At 35.9% G+C, this 17,685-nt stretch overlaps 1 protein-coding gene across 3 annotated transcripts in view; it reads left to right on the top strand.

The window, feature by feature from the left end:
- LOC112051648 (gametogenetin) overlaps positions 1-17,685 on the top strand; it is a 94,907-nt gene that overhangs the window by 20,924 nt on the left and 56,298 nt on the right. For all 3 annotated transcript variants that reach the window (XM_052885815.1, XM_024090374.2, XM_024090373.2), the window contains exons 3-4: positions 10,158-10,322; positions 17,386-17,555. In XM_052885815.1, the coding sequence (XP_052741775.1) occupies positions 10,158-10,322; positions 17,386-17,555 (335 nt within the window). The remainder of the gene's footprint in view (positions 1-10,157; positions 10,323-17,385; positions 17,556-17,685) is intronic.

The raw sequence follows: 17,685 nt of genomic DNA, 5'->3' as shown, positions 1-17,685 counted from the left end.
ACGGGAATAAAATATAGCCTATGTTGCTCGCTAACATTATTAGAGTGTGTCACAGGCTATATTTTAATCCTGGAACCTACATGGTTTCCATTGGTAAAAGAATTTTTAAAATCTGTTTTGTGGCTTAGGCTCGACTCATATTCGCAATTTATTCATTATTGGGATAGTGTCTCAAATTTTATAACACAATTATAATACCAGCTGGCCTATTTTGGTTTTTATTAACAATTCATCAAATTAAAATTCAAGGTATTTAATTTATTGTTATTTATTATTTATGTAGTATATATTATATATTTTTTAGTTGTAATATATTATGTAATACATATGTAATTTTTAATATTATATTTACGTATATATTATATTATATTTATTTAATTATTTATATATATAATTACATATATTGTATTGCACCTTCCCACTCTTTCTTCGCAAGTTCTCTCCTCAGGGGTTGCCTGGTAGAGATTACTTTTAGTAATAAGGCCGCCTTTGCATGCTAAGTTTAATTTATCTTTTTATTGCTTTATTTTATAATTGTATTTTTGTGTGCAATAAAGTATTTCTTCTTCTTCTTCTTCTTCATCAAAATAAAAGAAAATTGATAAAATGTCATCCGGTGCTTACGATGGATATCATATAGTAGTATGTATGTGTATGACACTTTGTTGTCCACTTCAATAGGATAAAGACCAAAACAATAGAATAGCCACCCTTGCAGACACGATGAAATGCGACGGCGGTCCAATGCAAGTGTATATTACGCATGTTAATTGCAATTATTTTTATAGTGTTACCCATTTCCGTGTTACAACGTAACATAAGCAATAACGTTCAGAACGTTCAGAACGTTTCGTAAAGCAGTAAAAGTGCTGTGGGCGTGTACAATACGATTGTCGCCGACGCAATCGCGTTTTCTATCGGTTGCGGTATCACTTTGCGCTTGGCTGAACGATTTAAACTTACACCGCATCTTATCTTTTTAACCACATCAACCCATCATCGGCTCGCTACTAGGTAGGAGCATTCTCTTAGGGCCAACATACAGTAAATGATATTGATAAATAGTTGTTTCCGAAGAAATATCAAAATGAAAAGTAGCCTATACTAAAGCCTTTCTTGATCAGTACTGTTTACTAACAAGCAAATTGAAAATGAGGGTATAAATCACTAGTCATTTCACGCCTAATAATAATTAAAATTAACTGGCTCTTTAATTAATGAAAATAAATTTGATTAATAAGCTTAGAACAATTAGATATGGTTAAAATATTTTATATAACATTTTATAAGCAAACCATGCATTTAAAATAAATAAGTTATGAAATGACAGGCGTTTCCTACCTTAATTTCTAATTTCTTTGTTGGTAAACAGTACTCATCAAGAAAGGCTGTAGTATAGGTTAGGTTACCCTAGCCCTCATTCGCACGAGATTTTTTTTGACGGACGTTATAAAAGCGTTCAAATATAGTATGAAGTTAAATTAAGGTCTATTTCTAACGCCCAAAATTAAAAATGCAACACTGCTGGAAAAAAAGCAATTTTTTTAGTTTTAAAAACTCTGTCGTGTGGACATATACATATAATTCAAATTAAACATTATTATTTTTAAACATTATAGCATTGGTTGTATTTGAAAGCTTTTTTGTGATGTGATGTCCGTTAAAAAAGCTCTCGTGCGGATGAGGGCTACTCATTATATCGACAGTGAAATTCCTGTCACAATTGGTCCAACAATTTTCTTATGCGGGATTCATTGTGCGTATCTACTATTGAGAATTTTCCGAAAAATATTGTTTTTCATAATTGAATTAAAATAGCAAAAAAAATCAAGATACGAGTACATTCGTATTCATATCATATCGTCCGGAGTCTGTGACTAAAATCTTTGAGGTAGTCGAGGTCATAGAACCTTGATCCCATTTGAACAAATAATCACTGTTTTGTAAATCACTGATTCATTTTCATTAACCAATTTTCGAAACTAATTAAACACGTCAAATGACAATGCAGTACGTGTTGCAATTACTTTAACTAATATTAAAATCGGAACTGAAAGTCTATAGCAACTTTAAATTTTTAGGCAATATTTAGTCTATATATATATTATTATTATTATTTATTATTATATATTACTATTTTAAAGAGATATTTAGGGTGATTTTTAGTTTGTTTGTCACGATTTAATTCAAAAACTACTCAACCGATTTAAAAAATTCTTACACCATTAAAAAGCTGCAATATCACGGATTAACATAGTTTATATTTTATTCCCGAATTTCCATGGGAACGGGAACTTCGTGGATGAAACCCGTAATGTGACTATTAAGACAGATTTGGTAGTTTTAACCTACTATCAACGTGGAAATCTTCATACTTGCTTAACTAAAAAGACAGAACCGGCTTAAAAAAACATGTAGGTATTTTCCTTTAGTGATCAAAAGCTAATTGTTTTGGATTGTAAATGTAGATCAAGATATAAAACTACCAATATCATAATGATACGGGAAAAATACTAAGTTCAAATTGTAATTCATTTGAAAAACACCGCTATCAAAGCAGTATTGTTGAACGTCTATTTATATGCTCAAGGTTTGTTTTATTAAACAAAATCGCAAGTTAGTGTTCAGATTTGTTACGGTTAACAAAATACTACTACAACAATGGTTGACAGAGTCAAACGATCACTATTATGTTAATGATAATGATCGGAACTGAATACTAAAAGTGGTAAGATGTTAACAATAACGGGACCTCTGAGGTGGTCTCCGAGGTACAGGAGTGTAGGAGAGTCCTCCTCTATTTAAAAAGAGGATCATCATTATCAACTCATATTCGGCTCACTGCTGAGCTCGAGTCTCCTCTCTTTTTGAGAGAAGTTAGGCTAATAGGATTGGCAGACTTTGGCAACTTTCGTATCGTCATCAACCCATATTCGGTTCACTGCTGAGCTCGAGTCTCCTCTCAGAATGAGAGGGGTTAGGCCAATAGTCCACCACGCTGGCCCAATGCGGATTGGCAGACTTCACACACGCAGAGTATTAAGAAAATTCTCTGGTATACAGGTTTCCTCACGATGTTTTCCTTCACCGTTTGAGACACGTGATATTTAATTTCTTAAAATGCACATAACTGAAAAGATGGAGGTGTATGCCCCGGACCGGATGTGAACTCACACCCTCCGGAATCGGAGGCAGAGGTCATATCCCCAGCTATCACGGTTAGAAAGAGGCTAAAAAGAGGATAATGGTACTGAACTCCGACCTCCGGGCTAAATTCTGTATTGATATATGGCAAACCTGATAGTTATTGGACAACTATCGCCTAAAACAGAGCAATACATCGCAAGGTATGCAAGGAATACGCCCTATTTAATAACTTTCATAGTTCACATAAGTTCAAGTTTTTTATTTATTTTTTATTAAGACCGTACAAGGACATCAAAGATCAGCAAAGTAGAAAAACTGGCATAGGATATAGGTACTAGTTCTTTTTGTCTTTCGTCTTTGTGGATAACATTATAGTACCTGTTTAAATAACTTAAAACTTTTGGTTCCAACGTTCTCTTAACGCTGTTTTCTGTCAGTAATTAAAAAGTTTCAAAGATATATTAGTCTGAAGTTTTAATTAATCTACCTAAGTATAAGATATAAATGGGTACCTGGATACGTAAAGAATTATTACCTTATCTTTAGTAGCTTTTTTAATTGTATTACGCGTATTATGTCTTATGTTTTGGTTAAAAATTTAACGCGTTTGACAAATGATTCATGCACTTTGATTATTTAAGGTAAAGTATCACGCTTATCTCACTGTACGTGCCTTTAAAGTAAACGTTGGGGACAAAGTTACGACGCAGTATCTGTAATTGGTTACATAAAGCCGCTACCGTCGAGCGATTTCTTTTTTCCGGACAGATTACTGCAGACTGTAATTGTAAAAGTTCCACAGTGTTTCAAATCAAATAAAGATCGCCATAATAAATCACTTTCACAATAAATGGTATTGGATTCTAAGGAAAAACTTATAGCTTGAATTACGTAAAAGAAGACTGTCGACCCGCGTTCTTCACAATCTTGCACAGTTGAATGCGATTGAGGTCGTTTATATTAGTTAGTGGGCAACGGATATTGGTGGTATTGTGCTGATGTGTTGCAGGAAGCCGCCTCAAACGGCTCAAGACCGTGAAGTTTTGAAGTCCCCAATTGACCTATAATTCATCAATGGATAACCATGGAATGAGATGCTGACCATGACATAAATTACATTGGAAATCAATATTTATTTTGTGGAACATATAAATCAAATAAATTCATTTATAGGTAGGCATTTTTAAAACATAACTAACACGTGTTAGGAGTTTTGTGTTTGGGCAACGAAGAGCTAGTACCTCTCGATGTTGAGTTGTCGTTACCATGGAGCCATGAACTTACTGACGCTTCAGACTATTGGTTTGTAATGTACTATACTGCTCTAGTATGAAATCTAGTATGTAACTCTCACTAACGCAACGCTCACTAACTGGAATGCATTGCTCACTAACTGGAATCGTAAAGTAACCCCTCGCCTCGGGATAAGCCCGCGAAACGAGGCGATGCAGTGACGACCCCATTCGGAGTTGATATGTGTGCTATGACCCTTACTCGTATATAACATAACTGCATTTAGCACGCGTATCGAATCAACAACTCGCTGGTTATTATTAAATTTTTCCAGAATACTCTGCAACTGTTATGTAAGTCATACCTACTTGAATGATTTACTTTAAAATGATTGTCTTTACATTGGGTTTTTCTCGTAATTCGCAGATGACCATAATGATTAGCGAGTCACGTTTTTATCATGTATATCATAATGTATTTTGTGTTAAGTTGAAAATGAAACAAACTTGGCTTTAAATGCGGCAAAAACACTTGTTGGTAAATCCAAAGTAAAGTCTTGATAGTAAAAACGTGTTTTGCGATTGCAAGTAACTAGATACAATATACCTAGTGGTGGGTATGTAAAGATGTTAAAGAAGCCGTGATAGCCCAGTGAATTTGACCTATGCCTTTGATTCGGAGAGCGTAGGTTCGAATCCGGTCTGGGGTATACACCTCCGACTTTCCAATTATTTTATGAAATTAAAATCACGTGTTTCAAACGGTAAAGGAAAAGAATCGTGAGGAAACCTGCATACCTGTGAATCCTCTTAATTCTCCACTTGTCTGAAGCCTGCCAATCTGTGGTGGACCATTAGCCTTGGCGGACCATTAGCCTAACCCCTCTCAGAGGAGACTCGTGCTAAACAGTGAGTTTAATACGGGTTGTTAAAGAATAATGATGCACATAAGGATGCACATAGGCAAACCATTAGACGAAATTTTTTTTGTGTGAAGTCTGCCAATCCGCATTGGGCCAGCGTGATGGACTATTGGCCTAACCCCTCTCATTCTGAGAGGAGACTACAACTCAGCAGTTAGCCAAGATTGATATGATAATGAATGATGGTATGTTATATCTCTTATAAAGAAGCAGCGATAGGAACGAATGACCTTGTATTTTTTTCTATCGTGTTCTTAAACGGTAGCAAAGGTTTAGCCGTCGCATAGTCATTATCAACATTATAGTAGTGAGAACTGTGCAATTGACTTGAACAATGACTACCGCTGTGTGTGTGGGTTTTGCCTATTTAAATTCTAGACTATTAAATTGCCGCGATTCCTGTCGTAGCATTTACTGCTTAACTAACTTTAATCTATCAGTTATTCTCAAGATCATCTATATAGTTTTATATAGTTTTATACATTTGCAGACAGAAGGACCGAAGTACCAGCGCAAACATTATCATGTGTATTAATCCAGTGTGTAAACTAAGTGTATCAAATTTCATCCAATTCAATCCACTTGTTTGTAGTAACTGACACCCACGAAAACATAAATATTACGGTCGTATTTCGACCAGAGGGTGAATAATAGTCAATATGTTATCGAACTATCGAGTTTAGTTACTTTAGTTCCATGGATGAAATTGCGTTTATAAGATCGAACTGAGACATTATTTTAAAAATATAATACTCACCTTAGGGTATAGCACATTACAGCCACCCGGCACCTGCATTATTTTGCCCTGTGCGGTTATTATTCTTTATAATTAGTTCAACAGACAAAGATACCCTTGCTAGTAGTTGTAGCTTTTGTATGGTGGATGGCTTCGGCTTTGGTTAGTTACCACACTACCGGCTATGACGTACCGCTAAGAAATTTAGCTTTTCAATTCAAGCAGAGGCATGAGAAATTATTACTTGTACCTCTTCCAAGTTAGCCTGGTTCCATCTTAGACCGCATCGACACTGATCATAAGGTGAGATTGCAGTCAAGGGCTAGCTTGTCATTCAATAAAAAAAAAATAGCGTAGCTTTACTGGAAAATCTGTTTGCATGGTTGCTTTGCCTTGGTTATGCTTTGCCAACACACACGTACTTTCACGCGCTGTCTTCTAGTGATTAACATAAGGACGATGCTATTTATAGGTGAATTTGTGATGTCCACTTGTTGACCGATCGACGTTCACTCGTTTACCGTGCCTCTCTATAGAGCATGCGACAATTACCGGTGACAACGGCTTTCACCCGAGGACCATCAGTTTGTAGACAATGAACGACGAATTGGTGATGCCGCCGGGTGGCTCTAATGAGCTATGACTCTAATTGTTGTGCAAAAAATTAAAAACTAGTGTAAGGAATTTGTATTTGCTACTAAAACAAGCTGAATGGAAAATAATATACCGTGACCAATACAATGAAACGTATCTTTCATAAGTTTTCACAGATCGTGAGCGCCAAACGAACCATACTTAGATAAGTTTTAATTAAATAATTTTAATACAGTTTTCAAGTAAGATATTAGGTACAAACTAACTAATTAAACGAATTATAGGATAACTCCATCTATTTATTACTTTAGTTTATTAAATACGAGCGACTGTGCTACTAATGATGGTTATTTTAGTATGAAAAGAGCAATTAATTAATAATCTCCCTATTCATGCAACTCAAAGGCTTCGAAGAAGCTCATATATTTAGGTCTATTTTCCATCAGGGTTGAGCGAGGATGCGCGATAAAATCAATTTAAATCTATTTCACGTGTTCTATTTCTAAATCCAGCGGCTGGTTGCTGGCGACTCGAGACCGTTTTGTTTGGAAGTCCATGCAAGAGCCTATGTCCACCAGTGGACGTCCATCGGCTGACAATGATGATGATGATGATGATGATGATGATGATTTTTAAATACTCGTAAGAATATGGAAAGGTGGATATAATAAAACTCCGAAAACTACTAAATGGATTTCCATATGGTTTTCAGCAAACCATTCTTTAGAAAGGTTAAATGTGACGATGATTACTTAACGCGACGAAATAAGTAAGACGATAGAAAGCCTTAATCGAAAACGTGGCCATTTATATAACAAAAAACTTATTTTTTTTATCTATTTAAAAAAAATAGGATTTCTAAGAAATACTATTCTTAAATATAGGTACTAAGTATTAATTATTTATTTCGCTAGAATAATATAATATATTTAGGTTGTTATTAGTTCTTTTACAGTAATATTATAAACATGATTAAATACCTAAGTAGTTTAAATGTGCAGTTGTAACATGTAACAATGTAACAGTTTCATTGGAATTTTGAAATTATTGTAGGCGTAAAAATATCTACCTGATTAGAGAGTTTTACCATATTTATCGCTATGCATTCTCTTTCACCTTTAGTGGATAAACACTTACCATTACACTGTAGGTGTAGGTATAGGTAGGTAAATAGGTACTGCGCATCTTTCTAAGTAGGCGGTTACGTAAGATACTATTTGCAAGCCGCCATTTTGTAATGATCTCTGACGGTTTTTCTGAAAGTGAGCGGCGTGTTACAGCTTCGCGCAAACGATTTGTTTTTTGTAATTAAATCTTCTTTGTAAATATTTTCTTTGCCTTTATAAAAAGGGTCAGGTATTGCAGATGTTGTTGTAGATTATTTAGTTTTTTTTATTTAATGAATGGTAACTATGTAGGTATACTATTTTCTATTTTCTTTTTCTTTAAGTCCTTAAACACGAACTTTTTTCCCTAATTTTTAAATTTCCCTTACGCTACCGACGCCTGTAAGAGATAGATAGCTACGAGTATGAAGCGATACGGACTTCTTTTGTATTCTTTCTGTTTTATCCATACTAATTAATCTATATTAATATTAGAAAGCTGAAGAGTTTGTTTGTTTGTTTGAACGCTCTAATCTCAGGAACTACTGGTCCGATTAAAAATTATTTTATTGTTAGATAGCCTATTTATCGACGAAGGCTATAGGCTATCTATTATTATCTCTGTATTCCTACGGGAACGGGAACCTCGCGGGTGAAATCGCGCGTCATCAGCTAATATTTAATATATGCAGAAGTAAGCGTGTCTGTCTGTTACCTTTTTGCGGCTAAACCGTTAAACCAATTTTAATAATTTTTGGTACAGACATAAATTGGAACTCGGAGAATAACATAGGCTACTTTTCATAATAATACATCCCGGAATAATCCACGATTCCCGCGGGATTAAAAAACGGCTAGCAGTCAGTTGTTTAGTGTTTCTATTCTTGTTTTTACACCAATGTAAAGCCCATCGGACTATTGCCGTACCCACTCCTAATACAAAGTTTCCCGACTAGTTGGAGAGGAATGGCAATATTGTTCATATTAAAAAAAAAATATGTGTTATCGCCGTTTAGTGTTGGAAATAGTAGTCTGTGACGGATATGACATCGCTCGGTCTAGTGTTGGCTTCAGTGTGCTCGTGGCGTTCGAGCCGTCCACATCTCTTGTTGTGTGATTCTTTATGGGTTACTTGGGATAGGCGGGGAGAGTGACTTGAGTGGAAAAGGGGAGTGTTAGTCGACTGTCAAAGGATCCTTTAACCCTACACACATCGTTCACAAGTACGTTACTCCACTCAAGGTCATTCTCTGCCATTCTAGGATCTTATTTTGGTTACAGTTTGATTTATTAATTAAGTTGTCCTGACAAGTGTTGTGAATCATAACCTTTGTTCGACATTAGTTTTCTTATATTTGTAATCACTTTTTAGTCTTATAATATATGGCAAATATTCTTTTAAAAAAAATAAAGGAACTATGAAATTATATAAGAAAATCTCAATTGTTCAGAATAAAGCCTCATCATTGTTTTATAATACTGTAGGTAAATGCATGTAACGCGTGATAACCCATGTAATTGTGTAGTATAACGCGCGGCAACCATTTTGGTTGTCACGTTGTAAATAAGTGGTAATCAAGTGTCTGCGTCACTTCCGTCAAAACCGATGTTTATTTTCTGTACGTTTTGTTATTGTTTGTACAATAATTGTACTGATGCCGTAGTACAATGGTTAAGTTTCTTAGTTAAATGTCACATTATATTAAATTCGAGTGTGTGTAAGACAGTGTTTATTGTCATGTTCCTCCGAAACGGCTTGACCGATTTTGATGAAATTGTAGACGTTGGGGTCCCAAATTGTTGTAATGGCGACCCTGCAATGGAAAGCTAGTGTTGGTTGACTCCTCACTAGGTGGACCATGATATCAAGTGGACTATGATATCAAGTGAGTTGCTGGGAGCTGTTGGATCCTTTTGTTCTGAAGTCCATGCAAGAGGTCTATGTCCAGCAGTAGACATCGGCTGAATGATGATGATGATGATGGTTCTGAGAATAGGTTGTTATCTATTTTTCACACCTCTTATAATTCACTACTAGCGGACGCCCGCGACTTCGTCCGCGAAAGATCCTATCCTACTCCCACCCTAAACATACCTTACCACAACCCCTCTCAAACCTACCCTGCCTCTAACCTACTCCAACTCTACCCTACCCATACCCTAAATATTCTATGTCCGTCTCCTGGTTCTAAGCTACCTATCCACCAATTTTAAGCCAAATCGGTTTCTTTGAAATAGATGTACCTAGTGATAAGGTAGGTCCAACCCAAAATTTATTAGGCATAACAATTTTTCATGGGCTAGTTACTATTATAGAAATAAATATTACTTAAATTTCTTACTCCCTGGGTTTTCCGGGCTTGGCCACGATATTCGCCGATTACGTATATGACTAAAGCTTATTCTCAATTGTTTTCAGGAAGAGCTGCCGATCGCCAACGCGCACGCTCTCCACGCCGCCCCGCCCGTGGTGGAGGTGACGTCAGCGCCCGCGCCCAAGCCTGCCGCGCTGTCTCCTGACAGCTTGCTGAAGGCGGATCCCCTCCATCACTCTGAGACTAAAGTCGATGAAGACAAAATGCAGGTAAGAACCTGATTTTCAATGGAACTTAAGAACTACCGGTTCAAATAAAGGCTATCATACACCGAATAGAAAATTCATTTCATTCATTGACAGCCCATTCATTGAGAAAGGATAGTATAAATGATACCATAAAATTGTGAACTCCTTACATACTCGAACTGGCACTTGAGTGGCTCAGAAACCAATGGTTAGGTTAGGTATTTTTTTTTGTGAATAAAATTTTTTTTTTTCAAATAAAAAAATCCTTACAATCTAAAGAATAATCACGTATTGTAAGCAGTATGTTGCGGTTCACAACCTATCGATAGTTTATAATCTAGCGAGACAGATTATAATCTAACGGTATTTACAATTTTACGGTTACACAAATGTATATAACATTAGACTATATGAAATAACTCGCGAGTGAAACCGCGTAGCACAACTAGTCTTCAAATATAAGACAGACTAAAATTCGCGTCTCAAGATTTTAACGTCTAACACGAAGTTGTCTTTCAATTTAAAGGAAAGGGTATAAAAAGTAAAAAATAAATATAAAAAATCGAGCATTCTTTAGAGCCCTTGAGCTTTTGTTCGAAGTCCAGGGGATTCCGGTTCTACCGAAAGGACTTTAACAAAGGCACCATCTGCAAGTCTGATCTGAATTGCGATAGTGTTCTGATAGCTAAATTATACAAATGTTTAATTATAATAAAGAAAGCTTTTATTTTTTTTCAAGAAAATATCTTTACTTTTATTTATTAATTAATTTATTATTGACTATACTAAGTCGAAATTTAATTAATACGTAGGTCTTCTCGCCTCGGGGATAAATTGTAGTGTAAATATAATAGAGGAGTTAGTGAGGGCAAATACCTCGGAACCCAGTAATAGTGACTCCCTCCCTCCCTAATAACATTGGGGTCATTATCATTAACATCTGATAGTGGCCTCTAAGCCCGCCAACACACAGTGGGTCAAAGCTCCATATACCTTCTCCTATAATTTATTGACTAACTAAAGGTTTTGAACATTTGTAACACATATATATCTTTTAACTACTTTACATTAGTTTCCTGCTTTCTGTCAAATAAATTACTTCTTATTTTCGATTTTCGTATGTAGGATTCGTGGCAATTGTTGGAATTCGTTACCTTATTATATGTTACTCCATGTTAAGCAATGATGATGTTGAGGGGTTAGTGCAAAATGGTTCAGATTACAATTATTTTGGGTAGCTTTAAGCATTGAGCAGGGGGAGGCCGTTCGTTGCTTTGCTTGAGTTGATGTGGATGTAGAGATTGATAGAGTTGGTTTCGGAGCATATATGTATGAGTCAATTATGGTTTTTTTTTGTATGTGTGGAAAATATTCTGACGCCTTAGCATAGTTACCTGGAGAAGTGTTTTATTTCCTTTTGTTATCTATATAAACTATTCCTCCATATAAATTGATTTGAATATACAATAATTTAGTCGAAGATCGCAGTTCAACGTTCTCTAAGTGCCTTTTTACCGTGATGTGCTTATACGTCCATTATTATTAGTAATCTGCGTTGATTATAATCTGGAAATTAAATGTAAATGGCTAGATAATACAAGCCATTTAGATTTAAATGGCAAGTGTTCCTTGCACGGCACAAAGCCATTACCCATTCACGTGAAAGTGTCATTAAGTGACGAGTGTGTTTGCTCTGGCATCACGCCTCAATGGATATATAGACATAGTGGATACCTTACGATATTTGAACTACGTTCTCATTTTTAACCGACTTCACCGGAACGCTAAATCGCTTGGCGGTACGTCTTTGCCGGTAGGGTGGTAACTAGCCACGGCAGAAGCCACCAGCCAGACCTGGACCAATTAAGAAAATCTCAATCGGCCCAGCCGGGGATCGAACCCAGGACCTCCGTTTTGTAAATCCACCGGTCAAAAGTAATAATCAAAGCTTTGTTATAAGTGATGTTGTAAATGTATTATGTAAATTATTTCCATACTTGTGAGTTGGATATGTTCGATGTACGAATGTTGCGACTTGCGATGGAGCGTGTCTCTGGCTATGCAAGCGGTGACGTCACAGCTTTCACTTGCCCCGTGCCCTGAGTGCACTCGCTTCCACCGTCGCGATGCACGAGAAAGCGGTCAACTATAGGTATTATCTTTCACGACGATCGATCGGATTGTATCTTGACATTTTATTCATCTATGAAAGTTGCTATGTCATTATGTTTACAGTATGTGGGGATAAGGAGGACAAAAATGTATGCTAATCCGTTGCTTGACTACCTACATTAGTCATTTGGTAGATACTCGTTCATACTAAATGTTAAAGTATCTCCAATTTGAATTTAAAGAATTTGAGCTAATGCTAACGTTTTTCATAATACTGGTAAAGGATCGCGTGAAATGTCTTGTGACTAGTTTTGAATGCATCTGAGGCAATTTAGCTTGTTTATATAGTGCGTAAAATAAACTGCAGATTGTTATTTTCCCATGAATGAACGGTAACTTCTTTAATTTATCAGAACTGGGGAGTCCGCTTTCATTATATTTATTTATTAAATATTGTACTAAAATTTATATCTAAATTAAGCCTAACTATAATGCAACTTAAGCGCATTATAGTGTATCACTAGCTGACGCCGCTATTTTTTTCACCCGCGCCGCGTTTTCACCCTCGTGGTTCTCGTTCTCTTGGAATACTGGCATAATATATAAACTATAGCCTTTCTCGATAAATGGGCTATGTAACCCTGAAAGAATTTTTCAAATCAGACGAATACTTACTATTAGCGCGTTCAAGCAAACAAACAAAAAAACTCTTCAGCTTTATAATATTAGTATAGATTTAGGGAATTATAAAATTCTTCTATTACATTATATTTTACAATTTACCTACGTACCTCAAGTAAATAATCAAGGATCTCTTTCAATTTTTAACCTCTGTTCTTCTCCGTTCTTTTTATAGTGTCTCGATAAAAAGTGGTCCATGTTTTGCAACAATATTTCATGTATACTGTGTCCAAGGTTTAATTTTCATAACTACCAAAATTCATCATAATCGGTTAAGCGGTTTAGCCGTGAATACGTAACAAGTAGACAAAGAGAGACACTTACTCTTGTATTTATCATACTTACTAAGCAATTAGTTAATATGTAATATTTAGTATGGATTCTAGTAAGATATATTATTATGTATGTTTAATTCACTTAGTAATGATAAATTGAGTCGCGTTGGCAATTTATTTGTTCAAAGGAAAGAGTCGTAAATCATAAGTCCATACTTAAATTACGTGCGCCAAATTCAATCTGGAAACTTTTTACCGCGACGCGGGCAGATCGTTTTTTTCCTTTCGTAAGTTACGAGTTACAGCAACTTCACAACTTGTTGAAGGAAATCTTGAAAGAGAAAAATCTTTGAATGACATTAATATATTGGACATGTTATAATAATCAAGTGAATAGAGGTACGGGGATGTTATAAACAATTATAGGTTTTGTAGCTAAATATAGTTTGAAAATGTCAAATGTTATGTTTAAAAGCTTTGTTATAAGATGAGAATTTTTTGATGGCTCTTGAGCCTCTCACCTCTCACTCTCCCACCAACAAGACCTGGACCAATTAAGAATATTTCAATCGACCCAGCCGGGGGATCGAACCCAGGACCTCCGTTTTGTAAATTCACCGTGCATACCATTCCGCCACGGAGGTTGTCAAAAAATCTGAATAAAATAGAAAGCAATATAATTATATAAGTAAATAAATAATCTTACCGTTTTCTAAGTTGTCAAGTCTAAGCGGCTAAACAAATTTTGATGAATTATAGTTATGAAACATAAAACTAGATTTAAAAGATAGGCTACCTTGTGTTGCAAAAATAAAACTAACAAACCCACCCAGTAGCATACCTACCCTTTTGTTGTAAGGTGAACAATCTTAACAGTCAGGAGAATGTTGTGTAACCATGGTTAACCCACAATATGCAACAGTGGATTTGAATTACATAGGAATAGGTGAAATTTGCATGTTATGCATTTCAGCTTTCCATTTCCATATGTTCGATGCGATTTGTTGATTGACGTGGGGAAAGCGCAGTCAAAAGGAGCCGTCATTTGGTGTTTCACCAATAAACGATGACTCTCCGTTTTCAATTGTTCGCAAATAGAAGATTTCAAACAAATCGGTTCAGTAGGCACAGTTTATAGGAACAAACTTACTTACAGACAACACACAAACTTTCGCCTTTATAATATTAGTGTAATAATCAACGTTTGAGAGTACATAGAGATCGTTTCCAAAATTAAATAAAGTTTAATTTCTTTGTTGCATGAGGTTCAGGATGATACTTTTTATTAATAAATACTCCATTTAAATAAAATTTATGTGTCTGTCTATGATTTCAAAAGCTGTGTCTCCTAAAAGTGCTTAGGCATAGGTGTATATTTGACACAATACTAAAACACATTCTTATCTTAGTCTTTTTGTCCGGGCTAATATTTGGAATGGCTGAACCGATTTTAATGAGACTTTCACTGGAGCACAAGGGTGATTGAGCAACATATTAGGCTACTTTTTATCCCACATTACCTCGGATCTAGAATGGTTCCCGTGGGATTTGTGAAAGAATGCAATTAATTTCATACATATAGGAAGGAATAAAATTGTCAAGCTATTACAAAACTTCCACACATTTACGAAAAAACGTTCGACTTTATAATTTTAGTGTGACCTCTAAATGCTGCCTTCGCGCAACCTCTAAATGAATAAACGTATAGGTAACACCGACTGTATTCGTTCAAAGACTTCATAATTAAAATCCATTTATTTACAAGCTATTTTTTTTAATTTTACTATTTGTTAAGACTTAATTTACTTATGTTAAGATCATTACAATTTATTTAAGTTTTACTTCCTGTGTGAAGGTGGAAATTGATCCAATGACCTCCAAGCATCTTTATAATTATTTTCATATTCCGTACTCTCTAGACAGGATTTTTTAAAGAATATTTGCCAAATCTTTTAATAAACTATTCTTCTGTTTTTCTCTTCTGATTGTGTAAGTGCCGTAGACTTTTTAATGGGACCTCAGCGGCGTCACCGGGTTTTTGGGTGAGCGCAGAAGCATCGCTTGATGGGTCCTGAGCTATTAAAGCTTTGTTTTATTGAGATTTGGATATTATGCTGCAACTAGTCGACCAAATGACGAGTAATCTATCCGTTAGCTAGTATTAGTATTTACAAATGTGGCGCCGAACAATGGTGCGCGGGCGCATTGTCTCGCGCAGGATGTCCGAATACATTGTGTCGGACAAACGGGACAGAACGAGCTATTCCTTTCATACGAGATTTTCATCGACTGTTATGATAGTTGCGTTCAATAAAAGAATTACATAGTAATAATTACTGTGAACTGTGTAACATAATTCTTGCGTGTTGAACTGCTTGCGTGACCATTGTTGAACGGAGAGCCAGCGTGGTCAGACATTTTACCTTACCTTATCTTATCAGCTGATAGACTGCTGGACATAAGCCTCTTGCATGGTCCTCCAAGCACAACGGTCTCGAGCCGAATTATTCTATTTTACACAGATGATAAAATGGAAGTTGGTCAAACTTTAGACATGGTCCTTCAAGATACGGGCTTACCTAGTTTAAGGGCCAGGATGCCACAGTATATTCTATACATAGAATTTTCCAGTAAACATTTCTTATTCTTTGCTTCTACCAGTATTTAAGTACGGTAGCCAATGAACTGTGGCTTTGGAAGGTAGCGGATTTCAAGGGTCCACACTCCACACTCTCAAACGCAATTTATAGTTATTTTCTAAAGGGATATAATATTATAGAACTTTAGTACCATACTTATTGCTAAGCACAATTCAATAAATATGCTACAGAAACTACTAAAAAACTTTTTACTATTATAGTAAATAAGACTAAATAATATTACCTAGCGATATGGGGATTGGCTGCAAACTCAGCCTTATGTTGTGCATAGTGTACAGCGCTGATTTTCAGTTTTTCAGCTTATACATATAATGAGGAATTATGTCTTCAGTTGCCAGAATATGGGTGAATAAAAAAAAATAACTGATTAGATATATATCTATTTCATCCATGCCAAGTCAAATTATTATGTCAAAAGGGAAAGATAGTACAAATATATATATAGAGCGTCGTACAATATGTACCCGTAGATATGTGCACGAAAGGCACTCGGACACAACGTCAATTTATTTCAATTATATTATATTTCCAGCACAAAGTTCCGCATTATGTACAAATTGCCACCCATTGTGCCACAACACCGGTACGCTCGAAAATGAATTCAGAGCGAACGTTACACCGCGTCATACGAGCATACCTACTTTAGCTTATACGGGATTTTATTGAGAATTTATGATGAATAACTTCGGCGTGTAAGTTGGGTAAAAAAGTAAAGTATGAGAAAAGTAGGAAGAAAAATATGTAGGCCTTAATAGTGTTCATTTCAGTGGAGTTACAGTATTTTATGTACATATTAGGCTTGAGTTTAACAGTGACCTTGCGAAATATATCATTTCGATCGATAGGAACACCGTGGTGATCATTTGCTTTACATTTTCTTATAGGTACGCTGCATCTAAATTATATAAAAGCATAAGGTTTCGCTTTTCGTGAAAATCACGAAATATCGAAAACAGCTTGACATACGAAGATGAAATGTTTATGTTTATAGTCAGTAGACATCCGCTAAGAACGCATTTTGCGACAGGGCTGGATTAAAGGTCTAAAAGCGGACGAAGTCGCGGGCGTCCACTAGTTTCATATAAGAGGATGCATTATCTAAAAAAATATCTTTCTCTTTCTGCTGGTTCTCATTAACAATTTACAATATTTAAAAAATCACACCTCGTCTGTAAAGGAAGTACAACTGTATCATCATCATCATCATCAGCCGATGGACGTCCACTGTAAAACATAGGCCTTTGTTAGGGACTTCCAAACATCACGATCTTAAGCCTGATCCAGCGAATTCCTGCAACTCGCTTGATGTCGTCAGTGCAACTGCACGTGTAGTAAATACTATGTGTTTGTTTTCAGAAAATCGACGACGATAAGACTGACACGGCGAACTCTGGCAGCGACGAGAGCTCCGAGTCCGACAGCTCCGGCGAGGACGACGAAGACGACCTCATCCGACCAATGTTCAAGCTGCCCATCCAGTTCGACCTCGACGAACTCGCCGGCGCATTCTTAGCTAACAGCCAAAAGTAAGCAACGACGAATTTTATTTGCTTGTCATTATTTTATTTCATTTATTTATTAATCCTCGATGCAAAACGAAGGGTGCTAAAAGTTTGACGTGTTTGTCTGTCTGTGGCACCATAGCTTCCGATCTTA

The sequence above is a fragment of the Bicyclus anynana genome, chromosome 15 (assembly GCF_947172395.1).
Source record: "Bicyclus anynana chromosome 15, ilBicAnyn1.1, whole genome shotgun sequence".
Taxonomy (NCBI): Eukaryota; Metazoa; Arthropoda; class Insecta; order Lepidoptera; family Nymphalidae; genus Bicyclus; species Bicyclus anynana.
This window is presented reverse-complemented; position numbering and strand designations above follow the sequence as displayed.